The following is a 12,649-nucleotide window of genomic DNA, read 5'->3' as shown; positions in this document are numbered from 1 at the left end:
GTTAGTTTGTTTCTGCAGCTTCAGGATCATCTGAATCAGGGGGCTTTTTTCAGGATTCACTTCATGGTTTTTAAGGGCTTTAAAATGGTAAGAGTTGGGGTCACTAGAGGGTATTTGCCTAATTCTGCCCTGCATGCGTTGTTTGGTGTGCTCCTAAATTTGTGATTTAGGAGAGGACCACACTTCACTGCCATATAATGCAATAGGTTCAATGACTGATTGGAATATTTTGAGCCAGATTCTAATTGGTATTTCAATTTTGGATAAATTTTTTGATGGCATAAAAGGCCCTTCTCGCTTTCTCTTTCATTTCATTCACAGCCAAATTTAGTTTACCAGCTGCACTCATCTTCAGCCCCAGGTGTGTATAGTTTGTTGCATATTATATTTTGGTCATACCAAGGGTGAAGTTGTGTCTCTTTCCCTGAACTCTGGGTCTTTCCTGGAATGTTAGTACTTTAGTTTTGTTGGGATTAATGGTCAGGGCCCAGGTCTGACAGAACATGTGCAGGACGTCTAGGTTCTGCTGTAGACCCTCTTCTGTTGGAGACAGCAGAACCAGATCACCTGCAAACACAAGAGCTTTATGTTGGAGTCATATAGTGTGAGGCCAGGTCTCTCTCTCTCTCTCTCTCTCTCTCTCTCTCTCTCTCTCTGTTGAAAATAGCCGCGTTTCCACAGCTGGAACTTTACCCAGGAACTAGGGACTTTGGGCTGGTACTCTGTGTGTTTCCACCGCAGGAACCAGGATCTAAATAAAGTTCCGGGTAAAAAATTTTCCCTCAGAAAGTCCCTGCTCGCGAGGTAGTACTTTTTCAAAGTTACGGAACTTTCGGGGGCGGGACTTGGGTGCTGAGCATGCTGATTGGTTGAGTTCACGCAGCATTGTGATTTCAATCACGATTTATTCAGGTCATTTTGAAAATATTACTGTTATTGTGTAATGAAATGTAGTTTTAAAAGTATTTCAGGCGAGAATGTTGTTGTTTAAAACTCAAATCTGCAGTTTATTTATAAAGACAGCGTCTATTTAAAAATGTGTTTCGCCGATTTCGGAGATGGTCAGCTCCACGCGTTCAGCGGGAGCTCAGTGATCATGTATCCGTGGAGAGCAGCCTCACCTCGGCTAGTCCTTCTGATATGTGCTGCTGGCTCTGATGTCTCTTTAGTGGTTAAACATAAAATATAATTCGTTTTGGGTAAATCTAACAGGTAATCTTTAGTCTTTGTTCAATTTATCTATATGTTAAAATGAAAATAAAAAGAGCCAATTGATATAATATTTAGTTTCATTGTAATGGCTGTATATATACACATTTCACTGAACTAAGTACATTTCTGCAGTTATTATTATGTTTAAATGAAAACAAAAGGAGGCAGTGGTATTTCATATCCTATTTCGTCTTATTGTAAATATACAGTGAGGAAACTTGCAGTAACCAAGGCGAGCTGACTGATGTTATCGCTGCTGTTTGCAGAATTACCGGATTTGCGTCCTCCCGACCGCGGGAGATCACACTCCCGAGTCAAACTCGCAAAGTCCGAACTACCGAGGATGCAAGTCCGAAATTTGCGTACTTTGTATTGAGAAACGCGTGCAGACCTACGTCACCAGACTATTTGCCTAATCTTCATGGTACTTCAGACCGCGGTGGAAACAGAGAAAGCAACAGGTCTGGGGGAGAAATAGTTCCTGGGGAAAAAGTTCCTGGTACAATTGTTCCGGGTAATTTCGGTGGAAACGCGGCATATGAAAGTGTTACATCTGCTTCCAGAATGCACAGTGCCTATGTGATCTTTCTAGACAATGTGGACAAAGTAAAATCAGCTACTTGAGAGTGGAATAGTAATCCAGGGTCCCTACACGCCAATTTTGTCCCTAGTAAGTCTTGCTAAAAAGGTCATTATTTCAAATGCACCCCCATTTCAGAAAAATTTGCTTTTGGAAAAACATGGAAAAGTAGTGTATCTAATGAAGATGATTCACAACAGCTGAAAGTCTTGTCTTTTAGGAGACAAATTCAAATGATTCTCAAAAAGAGTGATGAAGATTTAAACTTGGTGTTTATGTTTAAGAGAGATGATTCTTATTATTCTGTGCATGTAACATCAGAAACGCTGAAATGTTTTGAGTGTGGAACTGTAGGGCATGTGATTGGTTCTCGGCCGGTGATAGCCGGAACTGTTGTCCAGTACCCAGAACCACATGAGCTGTATTCTGCATTGGAGAGCCTAGAAATCGGCAAGGCTCCAGGCATTGATGGCCTTCCTTTGGACTTTAATAAAGTTTTCTGGCCTGGGATTGGAAAAGATTTGCTGCTTGTTCTCAGAGACAGTTTAAGTACAAAACTTTTCACATTGAGCCACAGGAGAGCAATCCTTGCTCTTCTCCTTTCTTGGGGAGATTTTCAAGAGATTAAGAACCGGCAGCCAGTGGCTCGGCTCTGCACTGACTACAAACCTTTGTCAAAGGTGTTAGCCACGAGCCCAAGAAACGTTCATGTTGACCAGACTTACAGTATACACCCAATAGGTTGATATCTGACAACATTATTTTAATTTATGATATTTTGTACCGCTCCAATTCATTTGGCTGGAAAATTTGTTGGATTTCAATAGATAAAGGCTTTTGACAGAGTAGAACATCAGTATTTGTGGCGTGTGGGTTGAGCTCTGTTCTTATGAACATGACTGGAGTATTGTACAGTGACATGGAGAAGATGTTAAAGATCAGCGGGTGGTTGAAGTGCTCTCTTCAAGGCTGATCATCATCTGGCATGTTGTACTCCTTGGCCATAGAGCGAGACGATCTGTGTGAAAGAGTTTTTAGATGATCTGCATATGCCAGTGATGTTGTTGTCATTGTCAAGAAACAAGAAGATTTTCTCCATTGTAGAAAATATGAATGCTTTTGGTGTATTAATTGTCCTCTACTAAGGTTAACTGGGGAAAAAGTGAAGCCGCAAACAGTGATGATCTTTTTCCTGCATTGACAATTTTTCCTGATTTTAGAGACTGTACTGGTCAGTTGTTTCATTTAATCTATTCGTAAATATTGACACGTGCAAACAAGGGGAGTTGAGGACGCCAGCGTCTGGGTGCAGGTTAACAGGTTTACCACTAAGTGGTAGAGTTAAAACTCTTTGGAGAGCTCATTTAGGGCTTGACAGTGAGATCAGACCTGTGTGGAGAGATAAACAAACCAACGAAGACAAAGAAGGTCAGAGATTTACAGCGGATAATCCTACGTGGTGTTGTGGCTGTCAATGTTATTAATCCCAATGTAAGTGATAATTGGCCTTTGTGTTTGCTATTTGGATTGTGACAGACTGGGTTCTTTTTTTCAGTTGTTTATAATGTTTGGAGAGACCTTTTCTAAGCATTTGTTTCTTCTTGGTTTTTCAGAAGTAGAGAGTGAAATGTCAGTTGTTTAATTTTATATTAGGTCATGCAAAAATGGCTCTCAACCCAAGCAGAAGAAAAAGGATAGAAGAGTCTTTAGATTTTGATGTAAACACAATCATGAGAGCCAGATTGAAAGTTGATTTTGAATTCTGCAGGACTACATATAATGTAGAAGAGTTCACAAGTGTATGGTGTTTTAAAAATGTTTTATGTGCTGTTGTGGAGAATGTTTTATATTTTTTCCCTTTTTTGTATTTTATTCATTTCTGTGTTTTGGATACAGGGTTACTGTGTTGTCGAAAACTCTGTTTGAAATGAATAAAGGTGTTTTGAAATTTAAAAAATGTATTTCTCTCTCTTGTAGTTGGCTGCTGTTTGATGAGGAGCGTTACTCCGGTAACCAGTATATCCTGGGGGAGGGGCATTACCCTGATCTCACTTCCTGTGGCTGCACATCCACAGCCATCAAGTCTTTAAAGCCCATTCCATACGTGAGTCCATGAGAACCAGTGTCCACCACAATATTTCAGGAGTCACAAGAAATAAACATTTGTGTAGTGACATTAGTATGCAAGGTGTCTGTGGGTCTTAAAAAGTCTTAATTCATCCTTCCTCAAATTAACGCCTTAAAAGGTCTTAAATCAGAGCAGAAAGTCTTAAATTCATGAAGTCGTGGCATTAAATGTTGCATGAACTGCAAAAAATGTTGGTCTTTATTCAATTTATCTATATGTTAAAATGAAAATAAAAAGAAATAATTAATATAATATTTCGTTTAATTGTAATGTAGGCTGTTTATATACACATTTCACTGAACTAAGTACATTTCTGTGGCTATTATTATGTTTAAATGAAATTGAAAGGAGGCAGTGGTATTTGATATCATATTTCATCTTATTGTAAATATACAGTGAGGAAAATTGCAGTAGCCAAGGCGAGCTGACTGATGTTATCAAGTATGCTGCTGTTTGCAGAATTACCAGACTTGTGTCATTCCCTCCACGGGAGATGGAATGACAAAACTGGAATGACAGAACTACCAAGGATGTCAAATCTGTAGGAAGTTGTATTTGAAAAATGTATTTAGAGAGCATATTGACGTATTGTGTTCCATTCAACTTCAACTTCAAATTGTTTTAAATTCTTACATTTGCCTTCACCAAATCTGCAGAAACCCCGGCTATGTGAGTTAGTGTTTGTTTGTTGCTCCGTTCAGAGTTTCGCGGAGCCGTCCGTGAGTCTCTTCTCTCTCAGCGGTTTTGAAGGCCTTGAAGATTCCTTGTGTTCAGACGCGGAGAACATGAGCCACTTCTTCATCCAGTCTCTGAGAGTCCACAGCGGCCTGTAAGAGCTCATATCACTCACGCTCTTCCTAAACTCCCTCAGAATCAGTGATGCACACGCCGCTGTCGTCTCACAGGTGGGTGGCGTATGAATACGCTCTCTTCAAGGGCCGGCAGATGCTGCTGCAGCAGGGAGGATATCCGGTTTGGGCCGAACACAGCGGCTGGGACACGATTGGATCGCTGAAGCCTCTCAGACAGGTCAGCTTTCAGTCCTTCACCAGATGACCACTCTCACAGGACGACACAATTCAGTTAGCTAACGGTGAACTGTGCTGATTACAGCTTCTGTATGGATCTGGATTTACTGATTTACATCGTGGTTGTGCAGCTTTGTAACCAATCAGTGACTTGAATGCAGTGGCCAGTCAAAGGCACAAAACTCAATCGGCCGGTGTTTTATTGCGCGAGCTGAATGCTCTCATCATAACCAGAGTGTAAACATAATGCAAGAGATTGGTGTTTCATTTAATCAACTCAAGCACGTCTGATCATAGTGAATCTGGGAGTTTATTATAGATACATTTTAAAAATATTAAAGGGGTCATATGATGCTGCTAAAAAGAACATTATTTTGTGTGTTTGGTGTAATGCAATGTGTTTCTGCAGTTTAAGGTTCAAAACACATTATTTTCCACATACTGTAGATTATAGTTTCACCTCTATGCCCCGCCTTCTGAAACATGTTGATTTTTACAAAGCTCATCGCTCTGAAAGGCGAGGTGTGCTTTGATAGGCCAGCTAATCCAGTGTGTTGTGATTGGCCGAACTCCTAAAGCATTTGAAGCAAACATTACACAAATCACCACACATTAAAAAGTGTCCCAGAGTGATGAGACAATACCTATAAAACCCATTACAAACGAGGCATTTGTTGCATCCAGTGGGGACATGATTACTGATTATAATGACTTATACTGGGTTTTATGTGTTGCGTAGCTTATCGCGCTGCGTAAACATAAAACCATGCCTGCATTTGTGATCGGAGAAACGACAAACAACAAGTGCTTCTCTACAAAACTCACGTTTGAATCATCAGTGACAAATTCTTTAAATATGAAAATGTACTTACAGGCTGTGAGTCAGAAGCGCCAGACTGTCCTTGCTAAGTTGGAATTGGCCCACTTTATAGAAAAAAACTCTCCCAGGATCAGGAAACAGTCCTCCGTAAAATGCGCAGCACACATCTGAATATTTGGGTTGAACTGTTATGGAACAGTGTTGAAATACAACTTAACCACTGATTTCTAGTTGTGTCCTCTTTTGGAAGACCAAACAAAGTATTTTCGCTTTCACAACGAAACACACAGCATCTCCAAGACATGGCAGCAGAGAGAATAAAAGGTACGCCTTCTTTCTTTGCGTGAACATCTGGGCGGGGTTATGCAAATCTTCCCACATACTGACGTAGAGATGTGGTGGCGTGTTAGAACGAGCCGTTCTGGGAGAGCGTGGATGAGTCTTAACTTTTATAAAGAATATCTCTTTGGATTTGAGACTTTAGTCTTTGCAACTTTACAGATCTTCTTTATGCTCCAAGAGCTTGTTCCACTCCAAAGAGAAAGAGAAACTTCAAAAATGCATCATATGACTCCTTTATAGAACCAAATTGAAACTGATTTAGTATTCCTGTCCTGTCTATGACCCTAGCAGCTGCTGTGAAGGGAACATCAGAAACAAAATCTGTGCTTTTAATTGCAGCGCTGCAGAAACAGAAGTTTTGATGAGCTTCTGTCTGATATCACCATATTTCTCAGTGTTTAGTCACCAGAGTCTTCAGAGGTCTTTCCACCATCAAACATCACTGTTCATCTTGTGTTATTAATACATTAATACGCTCTTGTAATGTGATTTTTACTGTTGGTTCAAGTAAGTTTAAAGTTATGGCACCCGTGAGCTTTTCCTAAAGTTCAGGCAAATTTTTTTTCTCCTGTCTGTAGTGAAGATAAGATCATGTTATGTAATTATGTTGTAGCTTTTGTCCTGAATGAGATCTGAACTAAAACACCAAACAGATAAAACAGGACTGTAATGTCAGAATCCCACTCCTCTGTCTCCACGTGTGTTCCTGTCTCTGTCCTCAGCCCAAAGCATACATCCAGCTGCGGAGCCGAGCTCTGGGTTCAGTTCTGACCAGCGAGAGCCTTCCAGACGGGTCCTTTCCAGCCAAACTCTTCCTGAGTCCTGCCGACCGATCGTTGGACACGCAGCGCTGGATCTTCACCCACGGCCTCCTGAAGAACACGGTCAGTGAGGAGAACACGGTCTACGTCTGTCCAGAGGATCTGATCAAAAACAGGCTTCTGTCAGTGGAACATAAATGAAATTATAAACCACAGCATGAGCTGAACTTAAAGCCTCCTCAGATATTTGTAGAAAGATGTTTCCTCTTCTAGATGCCACTGTTTCACATTCTCATCACAGTTTTTCAAGTCTCTTTTATTTCTACAGCACTTTATACAATACAGACGGTTTCAAAGCAGCTACACAGAAATAAACAGATTCAGATTCTGCTGTAAATCAATAGTGTCAGTGTTGATTTGTACAGGTTTTACAACACGTGTGTGATGTGATGTTGAGCATCAGAACTCTCTGGTGTGTGTTTCTACAGGCGCGGATGGGCTGTCTGTCTGTGATCGGTGCGAAAGCCTGTGCCGGAGCCCCAGTGGCATTATGGGAAGAGCACGGGCGCATCAACCAGCGCTGGAGTCTGAATGAGGATGGAAGCATCTGTTCTCATCTGAACCGCAGCCTGGCGCTGGACCTCAGAGGTACGAGGACGCTCTTTCTCCATTAGAAACACACAGTTCTTCCAAAGAACCTCAATAAAGACCATAAATTAAATTCATATACAATTAAATACAAAAGGACTTGAATCAGAGCAGAAATTAAATTCATACAGTTTTACAGTCATAAAGTCACGGCATTAAATGTTGCATGCACTGCAAAAAAAAAAAAAGAAAAGAAAATAATGGAAAAATACAATTGAATATCAAAGTCAGGTTTCGTTCTAGTAAAGATATCTAAACATCCTTACAATTACTTTAGATGCAGAATGAAGATGAAGACAAATCAAAAAATGAATAAGAGCAGATATCTGTCAGTGAGGAATGAAAGTAACATTGGCAGATATTTGGTCATCATAAATTCAAAACTTTTTGATCAATTTCTCTAACAAGATCTCTCATCATGTCATTTCTGCATGCAAAAAAAAGGACAGTATGCACTGAAAAATAAAATGAAAAGACACCAAACACTTGTTAGCAGTGTGTTCCGACCAAAGATACAATCTGAATTAAATCAAAGTAATGGAGATCTGTGGGACATGTATTTCAAAACTTTGAAGTGTTGCTAACACAAGACATTCGCTCTGCGTTTACATTTAGACATAATGACATTTAATCTTGTTCTGAGTGTATTAATGTAAAGCACTTTGGTCAGCTCTAGAAATAACATGAGCAATTTATTCCTTAAATTTTCTTCATTAGATAAATTAGTCTTAAAAAGCTAAGTCTTAAATTATCCACATAAAACCAGCAGAAACACTGAATACGTATCGTTTCAAGCAGCGTCACTTTTGGGTATCGTTTGAATTTTATCGATGATTCCAATTCTGCTTATCGATTCCGAATTGATTCCTAGTTTCGATTCCAATAAGATAAAAAATTCCAATATAAAAAAAAAATTGTCAAACATTTAGATGTCAAACATGTATTCATGTCTTTTTACAAGCATCTGTTGCAGCTGAATAAATGAGCAAAAATCAGCAGCCTACAAAACACTGCAAGAGGAATTTTTGCCTGTGCTTTTTAAAAAAATACCATAGCAAAACAGTTTTTAAAGTGTTAAACAAGTAAACAACAGTAATATAGGAACAATTAGCATTATCGTAAATAAATACAACTTAATAAAATTTCAGGTACAGAAACTGTAATCAAAAGTTTAAAAACACTGCATAGTTTTCTTTTTATAAATAAAATAAAGATTAATCAATTAAAGTTCTTAAATATATTCAGTCAAGATCAGTGAATGATTTTCTTTTGTTCTTTGATTAACATTAATGACAGGCAGTGCGTTTATTAGGCTGTTGTCTCTTTAAGCAAAAATACTGTACATGTGTGTTTTCTTTCTCATCTGTTTACGTTTATGTAAGAAAAAAACGGCTGTGTTTATGATGATATACTGATGTAGTTGTCTGTATATTGGTCGACACATATGAAAGAAGTCAGTTTTGGCTCGGAACAACCTTTTCTACAGTGGAAATACACAGAACGGTCCGAGAACGGACACAAACCGGGAACCCGCAGCGCATCCGCTGACCGCTGCTCTCTGCGCACGCGCTTGCGCTTCATGTGCACTGCACACAAACAGGGTGCAAATTCTTTCTGTTCCTGCACTTAATCGTTTTTAATCAAATTGATATGCAAACGCAGGAATCGTTAAGCAGAATAGAAATGCATGCATCTTATCGAATACCCTTCACTTGGAAATTTGGACCGGGTTCTAAAATGGAACCGGTTTTTGATACCCAACCCTAGCGTCACTGTAAGAAACAGGAAAATAACAACCAAATTCAATTCTGCTGGAAAGACATCAGATCAGTTCAGTTCAAGTTTTGTTCTTATCCGATAGTGTCAGTGTCGTCAAATCAATAATAGGACTGAATATTAGGTGTTTTTTAAGTGTGTTGTGATCTGAAGGTCTTGTGTCTCTCAGGTGGATGCGGTGTGGACAGAGATCATCTGATTCTGAGTCCGCTTCACGCCGACAGCGTCACTCAAACCTGGGACATCGACGTGCTGTGATACACAGAAACATGTGACATCAGGGACTGAAGCCAAATCAGAGCCAATCATTGAGATTGTTCAGCTACTCACCTACAAGCCAATAATTCTGGGCTGTTTTCCTGGAAAAGACAGTCTAGCACTGTTTGAAACTGCACTGTGACTGTGGAGGAACGAGGCTCTGTGTGATTTGCACTAGCAGAAACCTCACGTGCGTTCTGCAGATGTTTCATAGGAAGTCATGCTTCAATCCGCCTGGAAGTGTCACAGAGACCTCTTCTGATGGCTCGAGCTGTAGTGTCACAAAAACATTCAGATGGTCTACGTTAAAGCTGGTCATTTCACTGGAGTCCTTCAGGAACACTAACGTGTGTTTCGAGTCAGCCGTAAATTAACCACAAACATATAATGTGTACGGCGATGCTCAGAAGCAGCATTTTTTAAAGAATCTCAACAATAAATTTAAACCATAAAATGCTTCACGTGTGTTCTTTTCAATATTTTTTATTGCACGATATTTCACACAGGATTTGGTAAATAATGACACGACATTGTTTTATTCAGCATGCAGCTAGTATTAGTCACACAATTCCTCACAGTTCTGAGATGTTTGTTCCTGATGAAGCTGGACGCTGTGCGGCAGAAGGTTGAGCTTCCGCACATGTACAGACCTGCAGCAGTCCCAGTTTATCTTCAACCTGCAGGAGCTGCTTCAGACGAGGAGAAGCGCAGACCCTGAGGCTGAAGAAGCTCAGCGTGAGAACCAGCAAGATTCATGAGCTCTGTTAGTCTGAGAGACGACCTCTTCTTCATCATCATCATCATCATCATCATCATGAGATGTTCCCATCATGTGCGTTTCTCTCTTGTTCTTTAAAGAATGCAACACAAACACCACCAGCTCTGTGGCCTCATCCTGATCAGAGAGACAGTAATAATATTCAAAATAAAAATATTTCGCCAGCACAACTGTTTTCAACAATGATGATAATCAGAAATGTTTCTTGAGCAGCAAATCAGAATATTAGAATGATTTCTGAAGGATCATGTGACACTGGAAGGTATCATATCGATACTGAAGAGGTATTATATCGATCACAAGTGCAGTACGGAGTACCTCAAGGCTCAGTACTAGGACCGTTACTCTTCACGCTTTACATGTTACCCTTGGGAGATATCATCAGGAAACACGGTGTTAGCTTTCACTGTTATGCTGATGATACTCAGCTCTATATTTCTTCACGGCCCGGTGAAATATACCAATTTGAAAAACTAACGGAATGCATAGTCGATATAAAAAACTGGATGACGAGTAATTTCTTACTGCTAAATTCTGAAAAAACAAAGGTGTTTATTATAGGACCAAAAAGCTCTGCATGTAATGACCTAGAACGCTGTCTAAGACTTGATGGCTGCTCTGTCAATTCTTTGTCATCAGTTAGGAACCTAGGTGGAGAGGTGGAAAGAGTACAAAAATATTCCACTCAAGTAAAAGTACCATTACATTAATGAAATTTTACTTAAGTACAAGTAAAAGTACCAGTCTAAAAATCTACTCAAGTAAAAGTAAAAAGTAGCTAATTTAAAATTTACTCAGAGTAAAAATTACTTAGTTACATTTTAACAGTGGGAGGGAGTCAAAAATGTGACAGACTAAGGGTGTCAAACTCAGTTCCTGGAGGGCCACGGTCCTGCACAGTTTAGATATAACCCTAATTAAACACACCTGATCCAGCTAATCTGATCATTTAGGCTTATTTGAAAACTACATGATGTGTGCTGGAGCAGGGTTAGAACTAAACTCTGCAGGGCTACGGCCCTCCAGGAACTGAGTTTGACACCCCTGGGATAGGCCTATTAATCTCAAACTAGTTTTTTTTTCAAACTAGGTTTTTAATTAAAGGAATCAGTTATTTAGAATAATAAGACATTTGGGTTGTTACCAGGCAAATCAGTATCAACAAACTCATCTTTTCAATGCAGAGGAAATGCAGAAGCTTCATCGGAAGTGGCATTTAGATGTATTTACACACTGTTTAGTTCAGGACAAGAATGCATTTAACCTGCAGTTACAAATGCATGAATAATGTTTTGATATACAAGACATAAAATGTTGAATACTCATTTGAAATTATAAGAAATAAATTATTTAAAAAAAAAAAAAAAAGATACTTTAAATGTGAAAATGGCCAGTATGTGTCAGCAAGTCACTGTTAATAAGTGAGTCATTGCGATTGAACCGAATCATTTAAACGGTTGATTCATTCAGGAATGAAATCATGATGATGATCATCATGTAATCATGATGTGTTTGGAGGAAAAGACGGCATTCTTTGTGTGATTTTGATTTACTATATGAAATGATATAAATATGTAAATTTTCTGCCCCTATATCTTCAATTCTGTGATCATTCTAAATGCATTTTACAAGACTGAATCACACAGTGAAAGAACGCACTATAAATGCGCGCGCACATCATTAAAACAACAATTATGATATTATTGCAGATGATATATATCGCACACTCCGCACCACTGTATTTTTGGCTAATTTGTGCAAAACCTCTTGCTAAAATGTCAAAGCTTCATTTTAACCACCAGTGCAGCGATGCAGTTATTTAGCTTACCTCTACATGCTTGCGAAGGTTTGATGTCTTGTCGAGATTTTATAATCTGCTAGTTTGGTCTCTCTAGGCAAGCACAGCTTACACTGCATAATAGAGCATAAATATGACCAGGGGTTCACTTCATTTCCTTCGAGCTCAACTTCAGAATATGACGGGGTTACGTTTTCAGCGATTTTTTTTACTCAGTAATTAATGCGTTTTAAAATGTAGCGAAGTACAATACTTAAAACAAAATATACATAAGTAAAATTACAGATTTAAATAATTACTTTAAAAAGTAGAAGTACACAAAAAAGCTACTCGATTACAGTAACGCGAGTAAATGTAATTCGTTACTTTCCACCTCTGCCTAGGTGTGCTATTTGATAGCAACCTTTCCTTAGAAAGCCAGGTTTCTAGCATTTGTAAAACTGCATTTTTCCATCTCAAAAATAGATCTAAATTAGGGCCTATGCTCTCAATGTCAAATGCAGAAATGTTAATCCATGCG

The 12,649-nt window shown here is 39.1% G+C and overlaps 1 protein-coding gene across 3 annotated transcripts in view; it reads left to right on the top strand.

The window, feature by feature from the left end:
• Window positions 1-10,010, top strand: part of LOC109100459 (beta/gamma crystallin domain-containing protein 3) — a 29,938-nt gene extending 19,928 nt beyond the window's left edge. For all 3 annotated transcript variants that reach the window (XM_042765658.1, XM_042765659.1, XM_042765660.1), the window contains 6 exons: window positions 3,770-3,896; window positions 4,622-4,749; window positions 4,826-4,949; window positions 6,833-6,994; window positions 7,360-7,519; window positions 9,465-10,010. In XM_042765658.1, coding sequence (XP_042621592.1) covers window positions 3,770-3,896; window positions 4,622-4,749; window positions 4,826-4,949; window positions 6,833-6,994; window positions 7,360-7,519; window positions 9,465-9,553 — 790 coding nt within the window. In that variant the 3' untranslated portion in view covers window positions 9,554-10,010. The remainder of the gene's footprint in view (window positions 1-3,769; window positions 3,897-4,621; window positions 4,750-4,825; window positions 4,950-6,832; window positions 6,995-7,359; window positions 7,520-9,464) is intronic.
• The last annotated feature ends 2,639 nt before the right edge of the window (window positions 10,011-12,649 follow it).

The sequence above is a fragment of the Cyprinus carpio genome, chromosome A10, assembly GCF_018340385.1.
Source record: "Cyprinus carpio isolate SPL01 chromosome A10, ASM1834038v1, whole genome shotgun sequence".
Taxonomy (NCBI): Eukaryota; Metazoa; Chordata; class Actinopteri; order Cypriniformes; family Cyprinidae; genus Cyprinus; species Cyprinus carpio.
This window is presented reverse-complemented; position numbering and strand designations above follow the sequence as displayed.